At 56.3% G+C, this 24,776-nt stretch overlaps 1 protein-coding gene across 1 annotated transcript in view; it reads left to right on the top strand.

The window, feature by feature from the left end:
• ATP2B2 (ATPase plasma membrane Ca2+ transporting 2) overlaps positions 1-20,624 on the top strand; it is a 129,550-nt gene extending 108,926 nt beyond the window's left edge. Inside the window, exons 17-25 of the mRNA XM_082662855.1 lie at positions 1,236-1,342; positions 1,831-2,022; positions 4,251-4,464; positions 6,123-6,334; positions 6,485-6,592; positions 8,356-8,538; positions 10,384-10,559; positions 14,519-14,573; positions 17,412-20,624. Of these exons, the coding sequence (XP_082518981.1) occupies positions 1,236-1,342; positions 1,831-2,022; positions 4,251-4,464; positions 6,123-6,334; positions 6,485-6,592; positions 8,356-8,538; positions 10,384-10,559; positions 14,519-14,573; positions 17,412-17,723 (1,559 nt within the window). The 3' untranslated portion in view covers positions 17,724-20,624. The remainder of the gene's footprint in view (positions 1-1,235; positions 1,343-1,830; positions 2,023-4,250; positions 4,465-6,122; positions 6,335-6,484; positions 6,593-8,355; positions 8,539-10,383; positions 10,560-14,518; positions 14,574-17,411) is intronic.
• Positions 20,625-24,776: the final 4,152 nt, after the last annotated feature.

The raw sequence follows: 24,776 nt of genomic DNA, 5'->3' as shown, positions 1-24,776 counted from the left end.
GGGAACAGCCTGTGCAAAGACGGGCAGGTGGCCAGCTGCATGGGACGGAGAGCTGTTCCCGTGGCAGAAGCACAGGCTGGGGGTGGCTGGGGGAGGGAAGAGATCAGAGAACGGGCGGGGTGTGACCACGGAGGACCAAGCGGGTAGAGCCGAGAACTCGGCGTCATCCTGAGGCTGAGGGCAGTGAGAGTATGACTCTCAGCTGGTGCTGGGGGCGGGGTTCAGACTCAGGTGTCAGAGCCCTGGGGCTGCTATGAAGATTGGAGGGGAGGGCTTCCCTGGTGGCGCAGTGGTTGAGAGTCCGCCTGCCGATGCAGGGGACACGGGTTCATGCCCTGGTCCGGGAAGATCCCACATGCCACGGAGCGGCTGGGCCCCGTGAGCCATGGCCGCTGAGCCTGCGCGTCTGGAGCTTGTGCTCCGCAACAGGAGAGGCCACAGCAGTGAGAGGCCTGCATACCGCAAAAAAAAAAAAAAAAAAGATTGGAGGGGAGCCTGGTGTTAGGGAGAGGGGGAGTGGAGGCGCTGCATGTGGGGTGGCGGAGAGGAGGATAAGGATCCCAGTGGGGCTTCGGGGCTGTAGGACCCGCAGACGCAGTGATGCATCTGATGTGCGGAATGGGACAGGGATGTATCAAGGTTGACACCCGAGTTTCTGTCCTGCCATGGATGTCTCTGCTTGGGGCCCCGCAAACTCCACACACACCCAGTGACGACTTCTGTCACGCATCCTTTTCTACTGGTCCCAGGGCAGTGACAGGGGCCGTGTGTCATCTGTTCGCTCTGTTACTTGCTGAAGATTTTACCGAGGATGAATGTCTGGAGAGCAGGCATTGGCAAACGGCAGAGCCCAGGCCTCCTCGGGTGTGACTGACACCGCCGCCCCACCCCCAGGCAGAAGGTGCTGAGGGAGCAGATAGTAGGCCCCCTGGCCAAACCCTGGTGCCCCAGGAGGGCAGAGGGGCCCCTGGGGTATAGGCAGAGAGGAGGTGCGTCCGGCCAGGGTGGCTGCCACTGTGGCCACGGGCTGCAGAAAGCAAAGAGGATGCTGGAGAGGCGACAGGCCCGGACCACAGAGGGCCGCAGCCGGCCCCGGACTCAGGGGCGCCACGTCCCCTGCAGGTGCTGGGAAGAAGCTCGACGGGAGGGGGTGGCAGGGCAGGGGCCAGAGAGGAGGCTGTCCCCACCCCGCTGGGAGTCCCAGGGCCCTCAGTACATGCTCACCCCACCCACAGGCATCATCGACAGCACACACACGGAGCAGCGGCAGGTGGTGGCCGTGACGGGGGACGGCACCAATGATGGGCCTGCGCTCAAGAAGGCCGATGTGGGCTTCGCCATGGTAGGAGCTCGCGGGGGCCCAGGGCAGCATCCGGCAGGAGCCGGCAGGCAGGGGGTTAGGGGAGCGTGGACCACACAGCCTCCTGCAGGGAGTGCAGCACCCCCAGTGCACACTCCACCCACCCTCCGTCCACCTGATGCTCCCAGCACTCTTGAGGCTCGGCCTGGCCTCCGGGTCTCCCTGGAAGGGTAGAGGGGGCTTCCTGTAGCGATGGGTCTGGGGGAGGGAGGGAGGGGAGGGAGGGGGAGGGAGGGGGAGGGAGGGGAGGGCCCCCCTTCCTGAAGGCAGACCGTTGGCCTCAGGGCTGGGTCTGTGAGGAGCAGGGCTGTGGTGTGCATGCGTGTGCACGCACATGCATGCCTCGTGTGGCCTGGCGGTGTGGGGGTGGGTGGGTGTGTGCGGGGGCTGGTGTAGGGGTGAGGACAGTGTCGCTAGCGCTGCTCGCCTCTCCGGTCGCCCCACCCAGGCTCCTGTCCCCATCCCCACAGGGCATCGCAGGCACGGATGTGGCCAAGGAGGCCTCGGACATCATCCTAACGGACGACAACTTCAGCAGCATCGTCAAGGCGGTGATGTGGGGCCGCAATGTCTACGACAGCATCTCCAAATTCCTGCAGTTCCAGCTGACGGTCAACGTGGTGGCCGTGATCGTGGCCTTCACGGGCGCCTGCATCACGCAGGTGGGTCCACCAGGGGCAGGCAGGATGGCGCAGGCCAAAGCCTGGGGAGGGCGGACACCCACACGGGGTGTCCCAGATCGTCACACCTGCACGCTGAGGGCCAGGAGCTGCATCACAGACCCACCCACGTAGGCGCCAGCCCCTCAGGGTGCAGGAAATGAGGCTCAGAGAGGTGGCGGGATTTGCCCAAGGTCACCCAGCAAGTGGAGATGCCAGGCCCACCTCCACATCTGCCTGACCCAGGCACAGGCCTGGCCGTTGCTCCAAGAGGCAGGAGAGGTGACCCTCAAGGGAAGGCAGGACCCCTGGCCGCATAAAGGGCCAGAGAGAGGCCGGGGCAGGACAGGCAGCCAGCTGGGGGCGCGGAGCTGGCAGGGCCCTGGGAGCCTCAGCTCCGGCGTGGAGTGCGTTGGGAAAGCCCTCTGTGCTGGGGTTCCTGGGCCTCATGGAGCCGACAGGCAGGCCCCAGCACCTGCAGCCTCACTGCTTCCTCAGCCGCCTCACGAGGCGGGAACAGTGGTGATCCCCATTTCACAGAGGCAGAAACCGAGCCTCAGAGGATGGGCCTGCCAGGCACCTGCCATTGCTCGCGCAGCCTCCTGCCTCACCCCAACAGGGCCTGACCAGGAGAGGGCAGGTGTTCCGAGGCCTGGCCCCTCCCAGAACCAGGTGGGCAGGCAAGGTCCTGCCCATAAGAGCACAACAGAGGCCCAGAGGCCAGCACTGCCCTGAAGAGCTGTGTGGCCCTGGGAATGCTGTCCCCTCTGTTGTGCTCTGAGCCCTTGAGGGTGCACGTGGCAGTACCCAACACCCCAGCCCTGAGTGAGAGCCCTGGGTGGTGCCTAGGGCGGGGTGGAGGCGGGGGTCCCCTCTGCTCCTAAGGGCCTTGTCTCCTGCTCTGTGGACAAGAGGCTCCCTCTAGTGGTGGCTTGAGGGACACTCCAATGGTACAGCTGCTCACACCAGGCTTCTTGGAGACCAGCTAGTGCCAGATGAGAAAACTGAGGCGCCAAGGGTTGTCTCCTGCTCTGTGGACAAGAGGCTCCCTCTAGTGGTGGCTTGAGGAACACTCCCATGGTACAGCTGCTCACACCAGGCTTCTTGGAGACCAGCTAGTACCAGATGAGGAAACTGAGGTGCCAAGGGGGCCGTCAGTTTGCCTGAGGTCTTGGATTGAGTTGGTGGCAGGGTTGTGAAGGCCTTGGTGGGGAGATGGGGGCCCTGACCTCACGGTGCATAGAGGAGGCTGATGGGCAGGAGGAAGCTGAGGGGAGTGGGGAGTGTGACTGAGCCCGGGCAGAGGTGGGAGAGGTGGCCTGGACGAGGGGCGGTGATAAATATCAGGAGGTGAGTGAGTGTGTAAGGCGTAGGCGGAGGGGCCTCAGGAGCCAGCTCAGTCCAGGCTGCTGGGTATATAAGATCTGCGGGCTTCCTGGAGGAGGTGCTCGGGCAGTGTAGACCACATGGTACGACTGTGCGCAGACAGTATGAATATGCGATCCCTGTCTCAGCCAGAGAGAAGTGTGGGAATCCACACCAGAATGTGCACGGTGGGAACCCGTAAATGGTGAATGTTGATGAGTTTTAGCTTCTTCTGGTCCTTACTTGCCCAAATTTCCTACCAGGAAAATACATTATTTTTGGCGTCACAGACGCATATAATAATTGCTTAAAGTAAACATAAGAGGTAAAGAGAAATTGGGTGGTAGTAAAAAAGGGACAGGGTCCCAGGCATTGTTTGTGGGATAGGAGAGGCCCGAGCCATTGGTGGTCGAGGGGAAAGAGGCAGCGAGAAGCAGAGGTGGTGGGGTCTGGGCGGGAGGTGGTTGTGGGAGGGTCGTGACCTTAGCCTGGAAGAGAGGCTCGTCCAGACGGGGGCTGGAGAGGCGGAGGAGGGAAGATGGCGGGGATGTGGCTGTATTTACGGGGGCTGGGCTGTGGAACTGGTGGCCATCGGGCCTGGGGCTCAATTTTCTCCTTGTGGGAGAAGACAGGTCTGAAGTGGGCGGGTCTGGGCTGTTCCCCAGGGAAGGCCTAGCAAACCTGCTCCACGTCTGCTCTGGAACCCAGGGGGTGGGCCAGCCGAGGAAGACCCACGGGGAGAGCCGGCCTCAAGGCTCCGGTGGGAAGCTGCTGACACCGCAGGAAGGAGCCCCACCCCGGGCACTTCGGGCCAGCAGGCGGGCCGGCCGCCCCGTGACAGCCCCCTCTCCACTCGCTATCCCCAGGACTCCCCTCTGAAGGCCGTGCAGATGCTCTGGGTGAACCTCATCATGGACACGTTCGCCTCGCTGGCGCTGGCCACCGAGCCACCCACGGAGACCCTGCTTCTGAGGAAGCCATACGGCCGCAACAAGCCCCTCATCTCGCGGACCATGATGAAGAACATCCTGGGCCACGCCGTCTACCAGCTAACCCTCATCTTCACCCTGCTCTTTGTTGGTGAGTCCCCCACCCTGCCCACCGGGGACACCATGGCCCAGACCCCGTGCTCTGGACTCACAGCTGCTGCCTGTTTGCTGGTGAGGTGATGGAGGCCTAGGGAGGTGAAGTTAGTTGCTCAGGGTCACACAGCAAATCTTGGGTAGAGACTGGCCCTGCCCCAGGTCTGGCTGACTCCAAAGCCAGGGATTTTTCCACGGATGACAGCTGCAGACACTGTGTACACAGTGCAAGGTGGTGCCTCACGCCAGCCCCGCAGAAGCCTGAAGCTCTAGGGGGAGTGGCCAGCCCCTTCTCTCATTGCTCCCACACTTGGAAGGATCCTCACCACGCCATCCTCAGAAAAGAGCCGCATGCCTGCCTACCCGCCAGCTGTTTCCACAACACGTTTATTTAGGACCCTCTACCACCAACCCCCATGACAATGAGGGCACCGAGCACAGAGAGGGGAGGTGACTTGCCCGAGGGCACACAGCCGGTCTGAGGTGGCACCCTAGCTGGTTCTAAGACTGACCTGGCTTCCAGGGTGCTTCAGAGATGATCCGGGCAAAGCCCGCCCCTGGCACCTGGACAGGCCCAGAGGCGGGCAGGAGCTGGCCCACAGCCACATGGCAAGTTGGGGCCAGCTTGGAGTCCCCAGAGCCTCTCTGAGCTGGGTTTTCAATGCCAACGAGCCCTTGCCCTCAAGTCCAGAGTACAGATGGCGATGGGGCACGATCCCATTCCTCAGAGTGCAGTTCCCTTCCGTTGTGTTGGCAGGACGGTTGCAAAGATGATCATGAAAAGCCTTGGAGGGTGTTCGGGGAATGCAGAATTAGTAGAGACGCGGAGAAAGCTGTCAGGCTGGGGAGAGAGGGGGGCGAGGTGGGCTCCTGCTCTACTCGCTGGCTTCCCCACTTGAGCGCCTGCTCTGGGCAGTCCTGGACTCAGCTAGATCCTCACACTCAGAAAACCCCACAAGCCCTCCCAGCACCAGCTCATGCAGCTTTGCAAAAGGACGCAGGACGGCATCAGGCATGCCATGGGTGGGTGTCCACACAGCAGCCCGGGGCTGTGTCCCACACACACTGCCACGTGGCAGCTCCTGTGACAGAGAGTTAGGCCACCTGGGTGAGTCCAGAGCCAGCCTGGCCTGGAAGCTCCAGCCTCCATGCAGGAACTGGTCTCTCCTGTAACAGCCCCTTGCGCTTCCAGAGGTCTCAGCAAGGACGTGCTCAGTTACAAGCAGCAAGACTTTCGGGGGGACCCAAAGCCATGGTCTCCCGCCAGGTATTCCGAGATCACTCTACATCCTCCCAGTCCGGATGAGTTTGCCAACCAGGGGTTGCTTTTTATAAGCCCTGTCGCCTTGTAGCACAGCTGGCCTCCCACCTTTATCAGATTTCTGCAGAAAAAGTGGAAGAAAGTCCACCCAAGGCCTTTCTCCCCTAGAGGAGAAAGGGTTTTTTTTTTTTTTTTTTTTTTTTTTTTTTGGAGAAAGGGTTTTGTTACCCCCTCACTTACACCCCACAGCTGAGGCCCACCTGCCCCCCAGTGTCCAGAGAGCACCTCCCGCATCTGGGTGACCCACCTGGCTGCTCAGAAGAGGCCCCCACGCAGGGCCAGGCGTCCCCCCAGCTCCGTCCCTCAGCCCGGCTCCCGCCCTCTCGGCTTGGCAGGCGAGAAGATGTTCCAGATCGACAGCGGGAGGAACGCGCCCCTGCACTCGCCGCCGTCCGAGCACTACACCATCATCTTCAACACCTTCGTCATGATGCAGCTCTTCAACGAGATCAACGCCCGCAAGATCCACGGCGAGCGCAACGTCTTCGACGGCATCTTCCGGAACCCCATCTTCTGCACCATCGTGCTGGGCACCTTCGCCATCCAGGTACCGGGCCCCCACCCTGACCTGGCCGGGGTGGGCAGAGGGCAGCGGGCCGCCGGAGCCCCTCGGCAGTGCCCTGAGAGCCCAGACCTCGAGCTGGCCCCTGACGGCCTGTCCCTCTGTCTCTCTCTCTCTGCTCCCTGTGGCCTCCAGATAGTGATTGTGCAGTTTGGCGGGAAGCCGTTCAGCTGCTCTCCGCTGCAGCTGGACCAGTGGTTGTGGTGCATATTCATCGGGTTAGGAGAGCTTGTCTGGGGCCAGGTGAGTGCTGGGGGAGCTGCAGGAGGGGCCTCTCGGCAGGGGAAGGGAAAGAACACTGGACGGGGAATCCAGGAGCCCCAGCAATGGGTCATGGCTCCTCCACGGATTAGCTGTCTGGCTCCGGGCAAGGGCCTCCCCGTCTCTGGAGACCGGAGCAGTGCGGGGTTGGCCCAGGTCTCGAATGCTGGTCACTTGGGTATCGCCACCGTGATTTTTGCTTCTGTCTCTACACCCCGCTCATCCTGTTATTTACTTGATACTTTCTTTTAGTCACATCTGTTTTTCTAACTGAAATTTATTTCAAAAGGTAATTTATATTACAGATATGATTGGAAAGTCAGTATCACTTGTCATAAACAGAAGCTAACCAAAAAACTGTAACAAGCGCGATGTTTTTAAACTCTGACTAGAGGCCATGGCCAGCCCAGGCTCAGAGCTCGAAGCCGGCTTGTGGTAAAGAGCATTAGTAGGTGCTGTGACACCAAGCAGAGGCTCCTTCAGAGAGCTCGGAGGGAGTGTAAGAGGCGCAAACCCTGCTGCATCACAGTGCTGTGTCTGCAGCCATCTGTGGCCCTCCCCAGCTTCGGGGAACCCGGGGCTGGATCCTCTCTAGGGGCCCTTCTAGCCATGACCCCAGAACGTTCTCCCACCAGGCACATGCACACACACACGCACACACACCATCATGGAACTCACAGCTTGCAGCTCAAAGACGCCTGACCAGGACATGGTACCCGGAGCTGGATCCAGGCAGTGGGTGCCCCAACAGGCCTAAGACGTTGGTCTTGCCTTCAAGCTGCTCCCAGGCTAGGGTGGGAAATTCCAGTGAGAGAAATTAACTAGAAGGTAAAGAATAAAATTTAGTTTCCTTCAGAACAATCTTCTTTAAACTTCGGAGCTTCTTTGGAGAGTTGATAAACTAGGTTTGACTTAACAACGCCATTCCCTGGGCACCCTCAGGGCCTGGGCACCCTCAGGGCCTGGGCATCTTCGTCCCACTGGACAATCCCTCAGGGAGCCCTCGGCGTCTGGATGAGCAGGTTCCTGACACCTAAGGAAGATGCCAGCGGGCAAGGCCCACCTTAAACCCCCGGGGAACCCCTGAGAGTGTGCAGGGCAGCCCCTGTCAGTCCCTAGAGGAGATGTCAGGGGTCTCTGACCTCTGCCACCTCAGCTGCCCCACAGGGCCTGCCGCTCAGGCCTCAGCCCCACGGACAAGCCCTTTGGAGGAAGAGTAACAACAAAGGCATATCCCCCTCCCATCTTGCCTTCCCTTTCCGGGAGGGCAGCCATTCCAAGAGTCCCAGGATTGACTGCCCCCAAGGCACGCAAGCTCTGAGCTCCTGTTGCCCAGGGTTGGGCACCCCAGGACCTGGTGACCTCAGGAAGAATAAGCCAGAGACCTGAGGGCCAGTGACTTAGACACAGCATCTCCAACTCTGAGAACCGGTCCCAGCTTTCCAGATGGGAAGGCCGGAGCTCACAGAGGTTAAATGACTTGCCCAAAGTCACAGGACTTGTAAGGTCTGGGGTATCCAAAGTCCCACGTGTCCAACTCCCCAGATTTCCCACGATTTCCACCTGCCTCTGGATGAGTGAGTGAATTAAGAAGCAAATTAAAAAGAAATCTAAAGTTGACTTGAGGAGGAGGTGCGACGAGTTAAGGAGCGAGTCGAACGTAACTAGGTCAGTGGGTAAGAAGAGCAAGAGGGAGGAAGGGAGGCCGAGCCCTCCGCTGACAGCCCTCTGCTGGCCCCTCGCAGGTCATCGCCACCATCCCGACCAGCCGGCTCAAGTTCCTCAAGGAGGCGGGCAGGCTCACACAAAAGGAGGAGATCCCGGAGGAGGAGCTGAACGAGGACGTGGAGGAGATAGACCACGCCGAGCGAGAGCTGCGGCGGGGCCAGATCTTGTGGTTCCGAGGCCTGAACCGGATCCAGACCCAGGTACAGGCGGCTCCTGGGGCCGGGCCCGTGCCCGGCGGGGTGGGTGGCGATGGGGATGCGGGGATGAGGGTGGGTCCAGACCCGCTCTCACCATCTCACCAGCCTCCTGTGCACCCATGTTCCCCACACACACACTCTGCGTTGCCGCTGAAGAGTGGCCTCCTCGGGAAGGTCCTACCTCCCTGTCCACCTGGCTGGGGTCGGACTGGGGTCACACCCACTGTGGGCTCTGGGGCGGGGGGCAGGGGGTGCCCCTAAGGTGGAGGAGGGGTGACCCTGAGGGCTGAGGTGAGTGAGGGGCTCCTGTCAGGGTTGCTGGGGGGCCGCCAGGAGGGTCAGGTGAAGCTGGAGACTGATCCACGTGAGGCCAGGATGGCAGCTTCAGGCCGGGGTGGGCCCCAGATTCTCCCGGCCACGTGGTCAGGCCTGCATCTGCACGTACATCTTCCTCCACGGGGGGCTTCAGACACTCTCCTAGCCCCCACTGGGGCATTGAGTCAGTTCTGGGGACCAAAGGTTGGTTTTCCACACACACACCACATGCACGCACACGCACCCCAAGGACACACATGTAGAGCACACGTGCGGGATGTGTGTCCGGCCAGAAGCAGGTCTCTGCCTCAGAACGGGACTGCGTGGCCACCACCTGACACACGCCACGAACATGCAGCCCCCGTGTTCCCACACGGCCCCTCTCCCTGAGTCAGGGCTGCAGTTCTCGGGGTGCTTTCACAGCCCTGTAGGATGAGGAACAGAGGGACCAGGAAACCGAGAGAGGCTCAGTCTCCTGCCCAGCCGGCCTGGAACAGCCATGCTGGGACGTTCATGGTCACCCTGCCCCCGTCACGCTCTGGGAAGTGCATCAGGGCCCCCCAGCTCGGGTCTGCGGTCCTGCAGTCCTACGTGGCCTACCGCTGCATTTCCACCTAGCACAAAAACAGGTCACCTGGGCTGCCTCACATCCTACAGGGACTGTCCCAAACATCATCTCATTGGCCTTCCCAGCCCCCTGAGAGGTCGGTATGCCCCGCACCTAGTTTTAGGGGTAACCGAGGTTCAGGAGACAGCCCTTTCTGGGCAGTGGGTCGGGGGAGCAGGTTGCACACCCAGAGCCTCCTGACAGACAGCAGTCTGTGCTCCGGGACTAGACCTCCGGGTAGCCCCCGTCCCGCACTTCCCAGGCGGGTCTGGCAGCTCTCAGCACACACACAGCCCTGGTGCTGTCACCAGCCTGGCCACAAAGCCTTTGAGGAGGACGCCGGGACTGTAGTTTCTTGAGTGAGCACGAGTCCTATCTAGCCTGACTCTCACGGACCACTAAGTGGGCCAGTGCTTTGCCCCTCGCAGCTAACCCTGCCAGGTAGGTGGCATTGCCCCTTCTGAAGGACAAGAAGCTGCTGCTGGGCAGTGACTTGCCCAAGGCCGTCTAGCTCGTAAGTGATAGAGCTGGGGTCTGGGCCAGGGTCTGTCCACCCCAGAGCTCCCAGCACACCACTCTGGCTCCACGCCTGGTCCCGAGGGCTGAGCACCCCCTCTGCCTCCAAACACCATGTTTAACGCCCCACCCGCGGGCCCCCGCCCAGCCCATTGGCCCCTGAGTCACTAGAGCAGGACCAAGGCCGGGCCCCTGTGGCTCCCCCCTCAACCGGGCCCTGGGGACCCCAGGTGCCCGAGCTGAGCAGACGTCTCTCAGAGCCTTGGCGCGTGCCTGGTATTGTCGTTTTGGTTTAAGTGGCGTGCTGTCTTGCCGTGGCTGCGGCTGTCCTCGTGGCCTGGCGCCTGTCAGTCGTGTAGCTGTCGTGTCCATTCTTTTCGCAACTTGTCTCGTTCTCTCCTCCGTTGCAGATTGAAGTAGTCAATACTTTCAAGAGCGGGGCCTCCTTTCAGGGAGCCCTGCGGAGACAATCCTCCGTCACCAGCCAGAGCCAGGACGTAGCCAATCTCTCTAGCCCTAGTCGCGTGTCGTTGTCCAATGCTCTTTCCTCTCCGACCAGCCTTCCTCCTGCTGCAGCCGGGCGTGAGTGTGAATCCTTACCGCCTCGGGTGCCACCGCCGCCAGCGCCGGGCGGCCAGGAGGGCAGGGGCCGGGGCGCCAGGGACTCGGGGGGCAGGAGGTCGTGATTAGGCCCAGGGGGCTGAGGGGCCCCGGCCATTGAGGAGGGTCCCAGGCGGTCAGCAGACCACAGCCAGGCACGGGGTGGCAGTCCCTTAGGGGGTCAGGGTCGGCTGGGGTCAGGGTCAGGGGTTATGACCAGGCAGTCATGGGGTCCTGAGGGTCACAAGTAGTCAAAAAGTCTGGGTCAGTCAAAGGATCACCGTTGGTCAGGGAGGTTTCAGTGATCGAATGTCACAGTCCCCCACAGGGTCACGGTGGCCAGAGGGAAGCAGTCAGGTGGGGGGCGTGGAGCACACCAGTCAGTGTAGGGTCATACCCGGTCAGGAAAAGCCTGGCTTGTGAGGGCCAGGGTCAGAGCTGGCCAGGAGATCGCAGTCCTGCAGTCGAAGTCAGGCCAAGGGTTACTGTGGGTCAAGGGAGGAAAGGCTCTCAGGGGTCACAGTCAGCCACAGTGAGGTCCAACCCAGAGGGGTCACTATAGATCAGAGGTCACAGTTGGTCAGGGGACCCAGGTCCCCAAGGAGATCACAGCCTGGAGGCCCGCTACCCAGTAGTTCAGCCCCTTCTGCCCTCTCTCCTTGTACACCTGCGAGCACCAGCTACCTTACACACACTTCTCCCTGCAGCGGGGCTTGGGGCACAGCGAAGGCCTGAGCCCTTCCTGGAAGGGACAAGGCTCCTGACCCATTCCACTTGACCTCAGGTAGAGCACAGTGGGGGGTCTCATCTTGGCTGGCTGACAGCAGGCCCGAGGGACCCAGTCTAACCTGTGGCTTCCTCCTTCCTCATTGGAGGGACACCTGGGACTCCGACCCCCTCCATCACCTCCCTCCCTCGAGCTCATCTCCTCACGCCAGGGCGTCTGACACAAGTTTCTCAACTCTGGCCTTGTCTAGATCTTTATGAACCCCCCATGGCTCCAGGCCCCAGAGGGCACGAGGAGTTTCTATTTGCCACCTGCCTCCCTTCCCTGTCTCTAGTCAGCCCCTCCTAAACCACAAGGGAGCTGCAGTCTGGTCCTCTCACGTTGCTGTTCACTCAGCCAGCCCTTGGGCTTCTCTGATGAGACTCCAGGCCTCGTCTCTTGATACTTTATAAGGTGCCACTACCCCCCACCCTCCCAAGCACAGAACATCCAAAACACACACCTCTGCCACCGGGCAGGAGAGGACCATGTGCTGGGTGAGAATGATGCCATCTGAGCCCTTGGACAAGAGGCGCGAGCCGCACGGTGCTGTCGGTGGCGTGTGCTCACGTCCCACGGCCTTTCCGTGGGTGCAGTCCCGCCAAGTACACAAAATGACAGGGAGGATGCAGAAACGGGGGAAAGCCCCTGTGCTTGTTCATCAGCACGAAAACACAGCGATGGGGAGGCCAGACGAGCCCAGGTGAAGTGAGGCCACGTTTGAGCAGACGGTGTCTGAGTCACGTTCCCATGAGGCACTGTCGCCGGCAAGTCACTGCCAGGCTTTCTCAGAGCAGGAGACACTTCGCTCCCATCCTTTCCCGCTCCATACAGAGCGCCCTCGCCTCGGTGGGAGGCCCGCGCCCAGCTGCCCTACTCCTGCGCCAGCCGAGCTCCAGCCTTGGTCAGCGCTGCCTCCTGTCGTGAGGTGCAGAGACCAAAAGTGCTCAGGGCTGGAGAGCCACCTGGGGAAAGGATCTCTTCCTCTCGGGGTTCCCACTGCCCTCCCATTGCCTCCTGCATGCCTCCGGCCGGTCTGACTGCCAGAAGGTGGCCTCCGGGTCCAGGCCCAGGTCTTCGTCCTCCCCGGTTCGGCCTCTTTCTGGAAGCGTGGTGCCTCACCCTGGCCAACACGGGGCTCACGACACTCCTGGGTACCTGCAGCCTCTCCCTGGGTTAGGCCCCGCGTCTTAGCTCTTCCAGTCTCGAAGAAAGAGCGCAGTCATCTTGAACCTTTTCTTCTGCCCTTTAGAAAACCATTCAATAAGGCCAGTCCTGTGACAATTGGTTCTCAACACTTTTCCTTCAGAGAAATGCCCATTTCTGCCTGCCCTTTGCTTCCTATCTCTAAGCCAATCTCCTTCTAGCCCAGATTAATCCCTTTATCCCATGGTGACCCAACTATGGAACAGCCTTTGAGAAGGATGCTATAGGCCTTGCCCATGACCCGTCATTTTCTCAGAGAACCCAAAGGGGCTGATCAAGCATGACTCCCTCACCCAAGTGCCGTCTTGCCTCTCCCTCAGGCATCACGCCGCCTTAGGAATCTTGCATTCCTACCTGCAATTGTAGAATCCAGCCTGTAATTCTGGGTCCCTTCTGGGACCCTTTCTTGGGCATGGGGTCTCAAAAAACGCCTGACCATCCCCTTGCTCAAGGGTACTGGTTCCAAAATTGATCACAACCTCTGTGGTTTCAACAGACACATTTTGGTCAACACAGTCACGATGTGAAATATCCCCTAGTTCCTCCTTTGCTTGAATAGTTTCTATAGCAATGTCACCTCCTCTGGTCTCCAAGGACTCTGAGAGCCCTCTAGATACCAGGCAGGGTCCCTACAGAAGCCAAAAGGCTTTCTTCCCACAGGGTGTGAAGCAGGGGGCCAGGAAGTAAGAGAAGGGGTCCCCGATTGGGTGGGTGGAGAGGTGGGCTCCCCCCACCCCCTGCCTCCTCCGAGCAGGATCTTCTTCCCAGGATTCTCCAGTAGAGTAGGGTGCCTGTTGAGTTGAAAACACCTGGGCTCTCTGTGCCCTGGAAGGAGTCAAACCACCGCCCTTTGGGCTATCAGAAGTGACCACCAAGTCCTGGGGCAGGGTGGCGTGTGCCTGGCTGACTTCTGACTCATGACCTGGGGTGAGGAACCCCCCAGCACATCACACATCCCTCCCTCAGCACCACTGTGAGGCGGAGGGCCCCAGGCAGACACATACCATGCGGTGACAGGACAGTCTGTCTGGTCAGACTGGCATTGGAATGATCGGGAGGAAACTCTGGTCCACTGCCTTGCTTTCCTCTTCTCACTTACTCAAAAGCGAGTTTCTTTTTTTCTCCCAGAAACTTAATGGCACACCCCTAATGCCTTATACTCTAGCCTCACCCAAAATTTTCCAGAGCAGTTCAGCACATCCTTCACTCAGGCTCAGAGAAGTGAACTGACTTGGCCAAGATCACACAGTATGTAAGTGACAAGAGCGCTGACTCCAAAGTCCCTCATTTTTCTCACCACCCACACCACTTCCCAGATAAGCCCACAGACCTAGAGCCCACAGAGGTTGAATTTCCACTGTGGAACCAGTACCCACGCCCACAGCCTCATCCGGTGAAAAGGAGGAGCCAATCCTCTGGGGTCTAGAAGGCCAGGGAAGCTCTTTCTCTGCTTGAGTTTCCACCAGCCTGGCAGGGACTGAGAAGAGAGGCATTTTCCCATCGGTGATCAGGAACAGAATTAGCATTTAGCTCTTAGATCCAAGGCCAAGCTACAGAGCTCCTCTCTCTTATTGCCACAAATTCCTAACCCATCTCAAGCTACCTTTGTATTTAGCAAGTTCATAGCATGCTCCACGTTCATGAGTGAAGGTCCTGTTCCTTCAAACCAACCAGGCCCAGAGCATCAGACTCCTAACCCCAGACCAGCCACTTTCTGGACGCCGTACCCTGCTAGATAGGGCATCCCCCATCCCACTCCCCCTTCAGATTCCCGGTTCTGAGGACTGCTAGGGCAAGGAGTTTGCATCTCTTAGGGGGAGAAGTGAAGAAGGGAAGGAAAGGAAGCTGGACCTCTCATTAGCATTCTGGTAACTAACTTAGTGCAACCTTGGGTTGGCGAGAAAATGGCTTGCTTCTGGGGGGGAGCCCAGACCTCTCCGCTGTCTGAATATTCCATGTGTTTGTTTCCCTAGAGGGCTAGAGAACCCTGGACACAGAGTTCAGCAAGAGAGAGTGAAATTAAAAGAGGTTGTGAGTCTTTAACCTTGAGCCTGAAATGAATGTGAATCAATCCCAGACTCTTGGCTTCCTTGAAGCCGGGTAAACATTCGAGTATGTCGAACCCGCCCCAGACCGGGGCCCATGCATTTGCTCAGAGCCATCGACAACGGGCATGGGGCTCCCCACCCGCTTTGTGCTGATGGAACCAAAACGTCTGAAAGCCCACAGACCGAGGCCCTTCCTCTCTTCCCCCTCACCCCACGCCCCAGTGCAGCTCATGCCAGCAAGGCCCATCACCAGGGCAGGCAGGGAGGGGAGATGGGAGAGCTTTTTTTTCTTCCCATACTTTTTTCCATTTCAGCCGCAAGAGATCCGAAGTGGAGACTTGAGACGGCCGTGGCGGGGTGTCCCGAAAAGTCTTGTCCCCACAGTCTTGTCCAGAGCAGTTCATTCTTTCTGTTGTCTCCATTCCAGGGGGAGGGGGAGGGGCCTACATCTCATTGTGTGTCATCCCCTCCGCGTTGTCAGTCACACGACAGGGTCCTGCCACCATCCCTCCTCCTCCACCAGGCGCTCCCGGCTGGCATCTTATTGCAGTTCAGCCAGGCTCTGGGCTGAGCAGCTACAATGATCATTATTATTCCCATTTTACAGTTAAGAAAACTGAGGCCTGCAACATCTTTTTTGTTGTTGTTTTCACTTAGTCAAGGGAGTAGTGGCCCAGTTATCAGGATATCAGAATACTGAATAATCTCTACAGAGCCACAGATAGGGAATCCAGGGAGAAAGAGACCTCAGAGCAGCCAGATGGCCATCACGGACGACCAGCACTAATGCATGGCGTCTGGCTGGCTCTCTCTTGGCACCCGATGCCTCTTACTGAAAGCAGGATTCCACCAGGCAGGTTTCCCTGGAGTCCCCCGCTCATAGCACATAAGAAGGAGAGGGGACAGAGATGCTTTTGAGAAGACAAGGGAAAGCCAGAACTAGTAAGTGATGGCTGACAGCAAAGGAGAAAAACTTAAAAAAAAAAAAAAAATCAAAACTGTGGGGTCTTACACAAGACCAAGAAGGCTTACTGACAAACTTAAATTCTTCTCTGTGTTCTCTAAACTAAAAGGCAGAGGAGCTTAGGATGTGCTTTAGAAAGACTGCTCTCTGAAACAGTCAAGCAAATCCTGAGCTGTGACACTTAAAACCGTCAGCCACAGTCACTGTGAAAATTCACTCCCACGGACAGGGCTTTCCCCCCTGAGCCCCACCAACGAGCTACCTCTGGGTTTAGCTCTGCAAATCCTGGGACCACGAGGGCCTCCCCACAACTGCCCTGTCCGGTCCTCTGTCCCCCTACAGGCCTGTGATGTGGGGGGAGGGAAGGCCAAGACGGACGGCCTCAGCACCCCGGCCGCCTCAGCTGAGGCTCTGCTCCTTGGAAGCATGGATACCGCCTTGCTTTCCCCACCACTGGCTCCGCTCTGAGTTGGGGCTGGGAAGAGAGGAGGAGGCGCCTTTGTCCCGAGTCCCATCAGCCCCTTGACATGGCAGGCTTGGCTCCCCCTCCCAGGAGTCCAGAGAAGGGATGCCTCTCTTCAAAGTGAGGGTCCGGTTCCTGTGCACCCTGTGAGGCGGGACAGGGGACGGCCAGGCCAGTGGTGTGGCTCGCCCGCAGTCAAGGCACCCAAAGTGGCAGAGCCCGGACGCAGACTCGGGTCTTCCCGACTCTGGATCCAGTGCTCTGCCCACTGGCCTGGACGACTCAGCGTCCAGCCTCCTTCCATTCTTCAGGGAACCCAGCTTCCAACTGAGACACAGAAAATGAAAGAACTTGCCGTTTTGTGGCTCAGTTCCACAGCCTCTTAGAATCCTACCCAGGGCCTGGATTTGGCCCTCTGATTTTGGCCTCGTTTTTTGGTATTGTGTTTTCAAAGCACAAATAAAGAAAGGAGGAAAAATCCCCAGGAAATAAGGGACCCCAAAGCCAACTCCAATGAGTGGCCAGGGCTTTGAGTCTATACTCGAGTGTTTACCTCCCAAATGCATGAAGGGAAGAAACGTTGGGTACAAACGACCTCCATTCACATTGTCCAGGCTTCCAAGTGTAGCCGTGTGTCGTCTGTGTGTGCCGTGTGGCTCCCGCCCCCCACCCCGCCCCGTAGCATGCTCGTGCCCCTGAACGTCATCAGCCGCTGCCTCCGTCGTGCTTTCCGGCTGCCTCTGCTCTGCACCCCAGAAAGCCCCGAGTTGGCTCCGGTTTGCTGTGCTGCTTCGGTTTGATGTTGCCCTTCTCTGTTTGGCCCTCGTGTGTCCCTTCTTATCCCGGCTCATCCAACTGTCTCTCCTTTCTGTTCCTTTTCTGTTTGTGACACGTTATCTGTTCCATGTCGTGTGGTTTCTTAACCGCGTGTGGTTTTTCTAAGATTAATTTTTTACAAATAAATAGCCTCTCCTCCTTCCTCCTTTATTCCCACCTGGTCTCGCACCCCTTCTGCATGGTCGAACCTCTGCTTTAAAGTTAACAAGGCTCAGTCTCTCACTAGGTCTGGGTGCCCGCTGGAGTGGACTAAGCTTCCTCTAACCACAGTTTCCCATCATCGCTATGATGGGCCTTCCTTCCTCCTGTCCTAATACTGTAGTCTTTACCCAAACCCAAGCAATCTTAAAAACCTCACGGATGAACACAACCTAAATCCCCGCTTCCGTTCTTCCCTCTCCTCTCCGTGCTCATGACACCCAGCGACTGTGGATTCCAGCCACCTGCTGTGCCCGAACCCCCTCTCCCCCACCCGCCCCTCCTCCGAGCCCCCCAGAGCTTGGCCGCCGGCCCCCCTGGGGGCAGCGCTCCTCACCCCCGTGCTTCCCTTGCAGATCCGCGTCGTGAAGGCGTTCCGTAGCTCTCTCTATGAAGGTCTAGAAAAGCCTGAGTCTCGAACCTCCATCCATAATTTCATGGCTCATCCTGAATTCCGGGTCGAAGATTCACAGCCCCACATTCCCCTCATCGACGACACCGACCTGGAAGAAGATGCCGCGCTCAAGCAGAACTCGAGCCCGCCGTCCTCGCTCAACAAGAACAACAGCGCCATCGACAGCGGGATCAACCTGACGACCGACACAAGCAAATCAGCTACCTCTTCAAGTCCAGGGAGCCCCATCCACAGCCTGGAGACGTCGCTTTAGCTGAGGACCCCGCCACCACCCACCTCCCGGGCACCCACCCGTCCAGGCACCCGACTCACCCAAGCAGCAGCGAGCCACAGCAGGAAACCAAATACTGGCGAGAAAACCGTTTCCACCCAACAGACCCTTTTTCTGGCTGCGATGCTGTTTGAACTCTTTTTCACTTCGAGGCGAGGGCGGGATCTCCTCCGGGGGCTTAAGGGAGTGAGCGGTTTTTCCCAGAACTAGCCCTTCCTGGCTCCCACCCGACATGGACCAGCCATGCACCCGCCCGGCGCCATGTCCCCTGCATGAATGTACTGTACACTTCCGGTCCTCCCCTTGTTTGGTTTTTGGGGGGTTGGGGAGGGGGTTTTTTTGTTTGTTTGTTTGTTTTCTTAGGCGGGAACTGCAGACAGACTCTTTTCTGAGACTATTTATCCAATCCACTGGTCTGTGAGTTTTTGAAATGCTTGCGCAGCATGGTCTCAGTTGTATAGGTTAATTTAACAACTTTTTGAAATTGCAGAGCTTAACTCGCCTAGTAAATTTGCACCAATGGAACCGAAGAACTTCAGACACTCACAAGGTTATATCCATTTCTTTGTATCTATATCAACGTATACTTCCCCAAGACTGTATACGTCCATATAGATAGGTAGATATATATGTGTCTATATGTATATATATATATATATATATATATATATATATACACACATGGATATATAAAGTTTCTTTGCCGGCATGTTGCCTTGTTTCTGCTTAAATTGCTCTATTTTAACTTATTTATGTCCTAAAAGAAGAATGTAATTTGTTTACAAACCTGTAGATAACGTCTTCGGCTATTTGTACGGTTTAAGAACACTGGTGGCTGAGATGCTATAAAAACAGCTCAGCCTGATAGACACCTCCCTGGATTGCATCCTTGATGTTTTACGATAGCCATGCTCCGATTTTTGCCTGCTACTTCCGTTCAATTATGTGACTACCGAGGGAGGCTCAGGCAGAAGCCAAATGTTAGCGAGTATCCATCCCGAGGGGTCCCACAGCGTGCTCCGTAGACAAAGGGGGAGGAGGAGAGAAGTCTTCCTGCGCTCAAAGCACTGATGGCCAGCCCGGCCCCAGGGTGACGGGGTTGGCAAGGCACTGGGTGAAGACTTTTCTCTCAATGAAACTCACTTGAGTTTACTAAGAGCATTTCAAATAGAGATTCTCTCTGGCGCTGTCTGTACAGAGACTGAGGTAGTTTTGCAATATTATAAACGCTATTGTGTTGATTTTTTTTTCAGTTAGTAATTTCGAGGCTTGTTTCCTTACGAACTGCAGCAGATGAGCTGTTGGCCTATTGGATGAGGATCATTATGGTTTGCTGCTCTTATTTTTATTTTTGAAGAAGAACAGCCTTTTTCTCTGCACTATTTAGATCCGAACGAACCTTATGACGTGTATATTGAGATGTATTCAGTGTGATTTTTTTAAACCAAATTGTCTTCCTGTAGTCGCAATATATACTGTAGCCTTTGAACAGCAAGTCTTGCTTTCCCAGACAGAAAGCCATTCTGAAACCCTACAGTATCACAGGTGAGAAAAGGTGGTTATTTTTTCCCTGAGACAATAACAGCACTAGTAATCCCACTTAATAAGAGCTTATTTAATTGTATGTCAGCCTCTTAACTGCTAAGCACTTTGTGGGTATCAGCTTTTTTCATAAAAGAACTTTTGTATTTAATACAAAGTTTGCTTTGAGACTTTTCAGCATACGATCTTTTTCCATAAACTTGTACAGTGCAAAAGACATTTTGAATACCATGATCGATGATGTCCCATGCTTCAAGGAAAACCAAACGCTTCTGCCTCGCTTGCAAAATGCATTCTTCACACTGACCCTTCCCACAGTTGCTCTGTGTCTACCCGGGCCCTTCCCTTCTCCAGGCCCAGAGAATTCTTCCACAAACAAGATGAGAGCCACTCGGGAAAAGAGCCATAGTCAGCTGGGAGGGCCTGCATCTGGATGGCTGTGGAGAAACCCGAGGGTTTAGGACCCCAAGTCAGCCCATCCCACCTGGCAACACCTTCCTGGAAGGAGGACCTTCTTTGCGCAAGAGCATCTCCTGAATGTCGTGAAGAAATATCTCTGAATGTACCCAGCAGAGGAAACTGCATCCCCCGAGGGGTGACCACCCTCAGATATGCTTATGGGATTCCAAGACCAATACCGCCCACTGTTCTCCTCAGAGAAAGGAAAGACCCGCTCCTGTAAAACCTGGGGCAGCTTTGGAACATGGTGTTTTTTGTAGTTTCCTTTTTCAAGGTTCTCCATCTCCCGCTTTGTTCCAACCTTGTGTCCGTGACCTCATTCCATGACACCAGGAAAGCCCCGCTTGCACACCACGCTCCCTGCTCATTCGGAGCCAGGACGCAAGGGAAGCAGGAGGGGGTCTCCCCTAGTGGGACCCAGCCCAGGGGAGAGGGAGCCATGGAAGCTACCGAGAATGCCCCACGTCAGTGTTGGTCTTTTCTTGTCAGGAATGATGGTTGCTCACACACACACACACACACACACACACACACACACACACCCTCGCCCTCACACTTGCACACACACATCCACACACACAGGAAATGATTGGTTTGTCAGAACTCCCTGTAGTACATAGAGCTTGCACTCGGCGTCCTATATCTAGCAGCATGGGGTACGTTTGGCAGTTCACCCCATTAGGGGGTAAATAATTTATGACCATTCATCTGTTTTTATGAATTTTTTTATCTAGACAATAACTGTAAATAAAGAACTCACCATCTCTGTTCATTTAATACTATGCAATGGTGATGCTTTCAATTGCTGACTCTTCTTACTCCGCAATATGGTTCTGAAATGTCTGTGGTCTTAAAAAAAAAAAAAGGCAAAAACCAACATAAAACAGAACATAGTAAATATGTACTCTGTAATGTATACTTTTTGCTGGTTTTGGACTGCACCATCCCCTCAGCTTCTTGTCTGCCCTCTGGACAGGGGCTCCAGGAGAAGGTAGCATATTCAGTTCCAAGGTCTAAGCTCACCAATCTGTCTCCGCCTAACAGATGACGGAAGACCAGGGGACCCATTCAATGAGTCACCCACCTTTGGAGGTGGACAGGGAGGAAACTGAAGAGTTTCCTTCCCTAACTCAGCAGCAGCCTGGGTTGCTCCCACCAGCCCCCCACCGTAGCCCCTTGCCCCCTTGTCCCAACCAGAGCAGAGAGTGGACAAGAAGGAGGGCCCCCTGCTTCTGAGACCAGACCAATGATAGTGACTGCACTGGGACAAGGACCCTGGACCTGTCTCAGCCCGGACATCCCAGTTATTGAACAGCCGCTCTTCCCCAACTGTGCTGAAATTCCCCCTTTACCACATCCTGACAGCTCAGAGAGACTTGGGTCTATTTCTGGAATATCTCCTCTGTTCCCTTATCTGGGTGTCTCATCTGGCACCAACCACACAGTTTTAATTATTGTCACTTTATATAATGTTTCATTATGCGGTGGGATAAATACCCTTCGCTTTTTTTTTTTTTTTTTTTTTTTACAAAATTTCCTGGTTATTCTCTCACATCTATTCTTCCAAGTAAACTTAAAATTTTGCCGAGTCCTGCATCCTCCTGCCCTCCTCTCACTCCAAATATTGGGCCCTTTCATTGTAGGTGCAAACATCTTCCCACCATTGTAAGCACTGTCCACCCCAGCTCACTAAAGAGACAGCCCTCTAAGGAGAAATAAAAAGGACATCCTGAATCTTGAGGGAAGCCAGATAGTCCTCCCATCATCTCACCTGTCCCCTAAGCCAGGGTGTCGTTAGGAGAGGCCACCAAGCCCCCACCCAATCTCAGTGTGGGACCCAAAGTCACCCACCTTGGCTGTGCTGAGGTGGACCCGCCATCTGCCCTGGTCCAGGCAAGAAAGAGGGGTCTCTCCCAGACCTGGAGCTACCAGAACGTGTAGCCCAGTTACCAATTCTCCTCATGGAGAAATGTTTATTCCTATATCCCTTTCCTGAACTATTTTGGTGGGGAGAGGGTCACTTCTTGCTCATTTTTCACAGTTTTCAGCAGTTGTGATACGTCCTTTGGGATGCAGCAATCTCTTGCCTGGACCTTCTCACCACCCTGATGACTCCCCCTAGTGGTTCTGGCTCTACTTACAGCAGGCTGTCAAACGCACGCTGTGACGTGCCTCCCACACAAAACTCTCTCCGTAGGGTCGGAGATCCCACCATTAGAAGATGGCGGGTGGGGTGGAGATGGGTTGCGTTTCTCTGAAGGCGTCTGGGTCCTCCAGAGCCGAGGCTGAAATCAAACAACAGCAGAAAATCCCCAGGTCTTTCCCAAGTTCCAAAGCAAGCTCTCCTGATTTTGATGTAAAGATCCTGTTCATCCAAGTGGGCGGAGGGGGATCCCAGGCCCTGGGCATCAGCCATCACCCCCTCCACCGAAAACAAGATATTTAAGGCTGCTTTGGGACTGCCCTTCTCGGCTCCCTAAGTCTGTTCTGTAACGCCTGTGGTGCTCTCCTCACCTTTCCTCTCGGGGCGGGGAGGGGTTAGTAGCCACACTTTGCTAACTCTCGCGTGCACATATTTTATACCAGAGTAGCGAGGAAATGGTGCCGCCTCCAGCTTCCACGAGCTACCCGGGCTCTGGGGGGCTCTGGGGAAATCGGGGCTGGGACGTGACTGTGCTCTTATTGTACACTCTTGATTTCTCTGTATCTCTGGCTTGTGCTCTTTGTAATTAATGGGATTTGTCTGCCTTTTCAACACTATACTGAGCAATAACAATAAATGCACACGTGGAAATGCAGACACAGTACACATCACAAGGCCTTTTTCCGTGGGACAGCTGGGTCCCCGCCCTCCGTGGATTTGAACTCAGAGGGAAGCCAAGTGCCTGGGAGGGAAAGGCACTTTGCCCAAGGGTGCATGGCTCAGGGGTGGTCTCTCTCCTTCCGCCGAGTCACACCTTTTGAACAGTCACCATTTGAGGGAGGCAAGTTCAGCTTACCATGAGTCATTAACCCTCCACGAGGAACAGCTGACAATCCCAGAGGGCAAGACTTTGGGGGAAGAGGCCTCAGGAGGATGAAGAAGAGGTGGAGGTTCAGGGTCTGGGAGGTCAGGGCACAGATTAGGGAAAGCTTTTTTAGCTTTGGGGTCTGGGATTAACCGGAGGGAGCTGATGGGAGATGTGGACAAAGGATGTAGGTGGTATCCCCCACTGGGGACAGGGGGATGCAGAAGGGACCCTGGCACACTAAGAGTCTGAACTTTGCACACCTCTGGTGGACATCAACAAAGAACGAGAATGTGCCCAGACCAAGAGACAGTGCCAACGTTGGTTCAAAGGTTGATGGTTGCACATGCGCGTGCGCGTGCACACACACACACACACACACACACACACACACACACACGAAAACCCAGCTCTTCTCAGGGAAAACTGATCCCCAGATCAAGCGCTGTAGGCCCAGCCGCTTCCAAACCCAAACCCAGTTTCACATCCAAAGGTCCATTTACTCCCAAGATCAACCTTCCAGAGGAGGTATTATTACAATTCCCACTTAACAGAAGAGGAGACGGCAGCTCAGAGAAGAGAAGGGTGTGCCCACCTAGTAAGTAAGGGATACAGTATTGATACCTTGCAGTCTTGATGCCAGAATCAGCACTTAAAACTTTTCAGCTCCACCAGCAAATACTTTAATGAATAGGATAACAGTTACACTGTTTGTCCCAAATCCTCAATCTTTCCAACTTCAATGCCTACACCAGGGAATTCCTTAAATAACAACTATGCCCCAGGCATTGTGTTTGTATTTTATCTAACGTGTCATCGTCCCCACTTTCTACTGGAGGAAAGTGAGGCTCAGAAGGAAGTGATACGATTTTATCACCCAGAGAATCAGTAGTACATCTACAGATCTGAGATCAGGGGATGTCCCTTGAAGAACAGGAGACCCAAGGGCCCCTCCCACTCTGTTCCCTGCAGTATTTCCACCATAAGCACCACCCCTCACACCCCTGCAATCTTTTTCCATTAGAGGGAAATTATGGGTCTTGAAAGCTGGGGTGGGGGTGGAGGGTGAGTTGCTACCCGGAGGCCCTGCCCTGAGTTCTGTAAGGCCCCATTCCTCGACACCCTCTCCAAAGCTCCTCGATGGTCTGGGTCTATCACACCCTCTGAGCCTTAACATCGTCCCTCCAGCAGTGACCATCTCCTGCTAGGACTCTTCCCTCCAGTTTCAAGAGGGGAAACAGGGATTTTTGACTCACCCAAGGGAAGCCTAGACTCCATCCTGGGTCACTCAACTCCTTAAAGCCATGAGAGATCAAGGGCTGCCAGACCATGTGTGGCTGAGGGGAGCCCCCAGGCTCTGTCCAGCTGTACAGCATTCTCACTGTGCCGATGGGAAGCCAGGGACCTAGGGGTTGGGGAAACTGGCGATTGGGTCCTGGGCTCTAGCTGCAGGAGTCTGGCTGAGATCCTTCCTTGCCTGGGGAATCTACCTGGTGGGCCAGACTCACAGGATCCCAGAGCTATGAGGAAGGGGCAGTTTGAAGGCATGGGTCCTCTGGCCTGGAGAGGGCAGGGCGAGAGGCTCAGCCTCTGCCTAGGGGGTTATTCCCTGGGCTTCTTTGCCCCTGGTCGCAGCCTTGGGTCCTGAGGAGAGACTGACAAGGAAGCACTAAGACCAGTCTGGCCACTACTCCCAAAATTAGTCATCCTAAATTGTTCACCATAAGGCCAGTCGCACCCAGAACCACAGAGAGGTGGGTGGAGGTGTAGTTACGTATGAGTCCCTTTTTTCATGTATGGATCTCAGGAAAAGGGAAGGGCTGGGCACGAGAGAAGACAGATTAGAGCCTCAGATTTCAAGTCCCGGGCCTGGCTCGCCTGGAAAACGAGAGTCCCACCCCTTTGGTCTCGAGCGTCACGCACGGAGAAGGGGAGGGGCCGTGGGAAGGCTTGGCACCGCCCCAGAAAGGGCGGAACCTTCGGGCGAGCGGAGCGCGCTGCTGCCCGGAAGCTCCTGCGCCCGGGC

This window comes from Grampus griseus (assembly GCF_964374135.1).
Source record: "Grampus griseus genome assembly, chromosome: 10".
Classification (NCBI taxonomy): Eukaryota; Metazoa; Chordata; class Mammalia; order Artiodactyla; family Delphinidae; genus Grampus; species Grampus griseus.
This window is presented reverse-complemented; position numbering and strand designations above follow the sequence as displayed.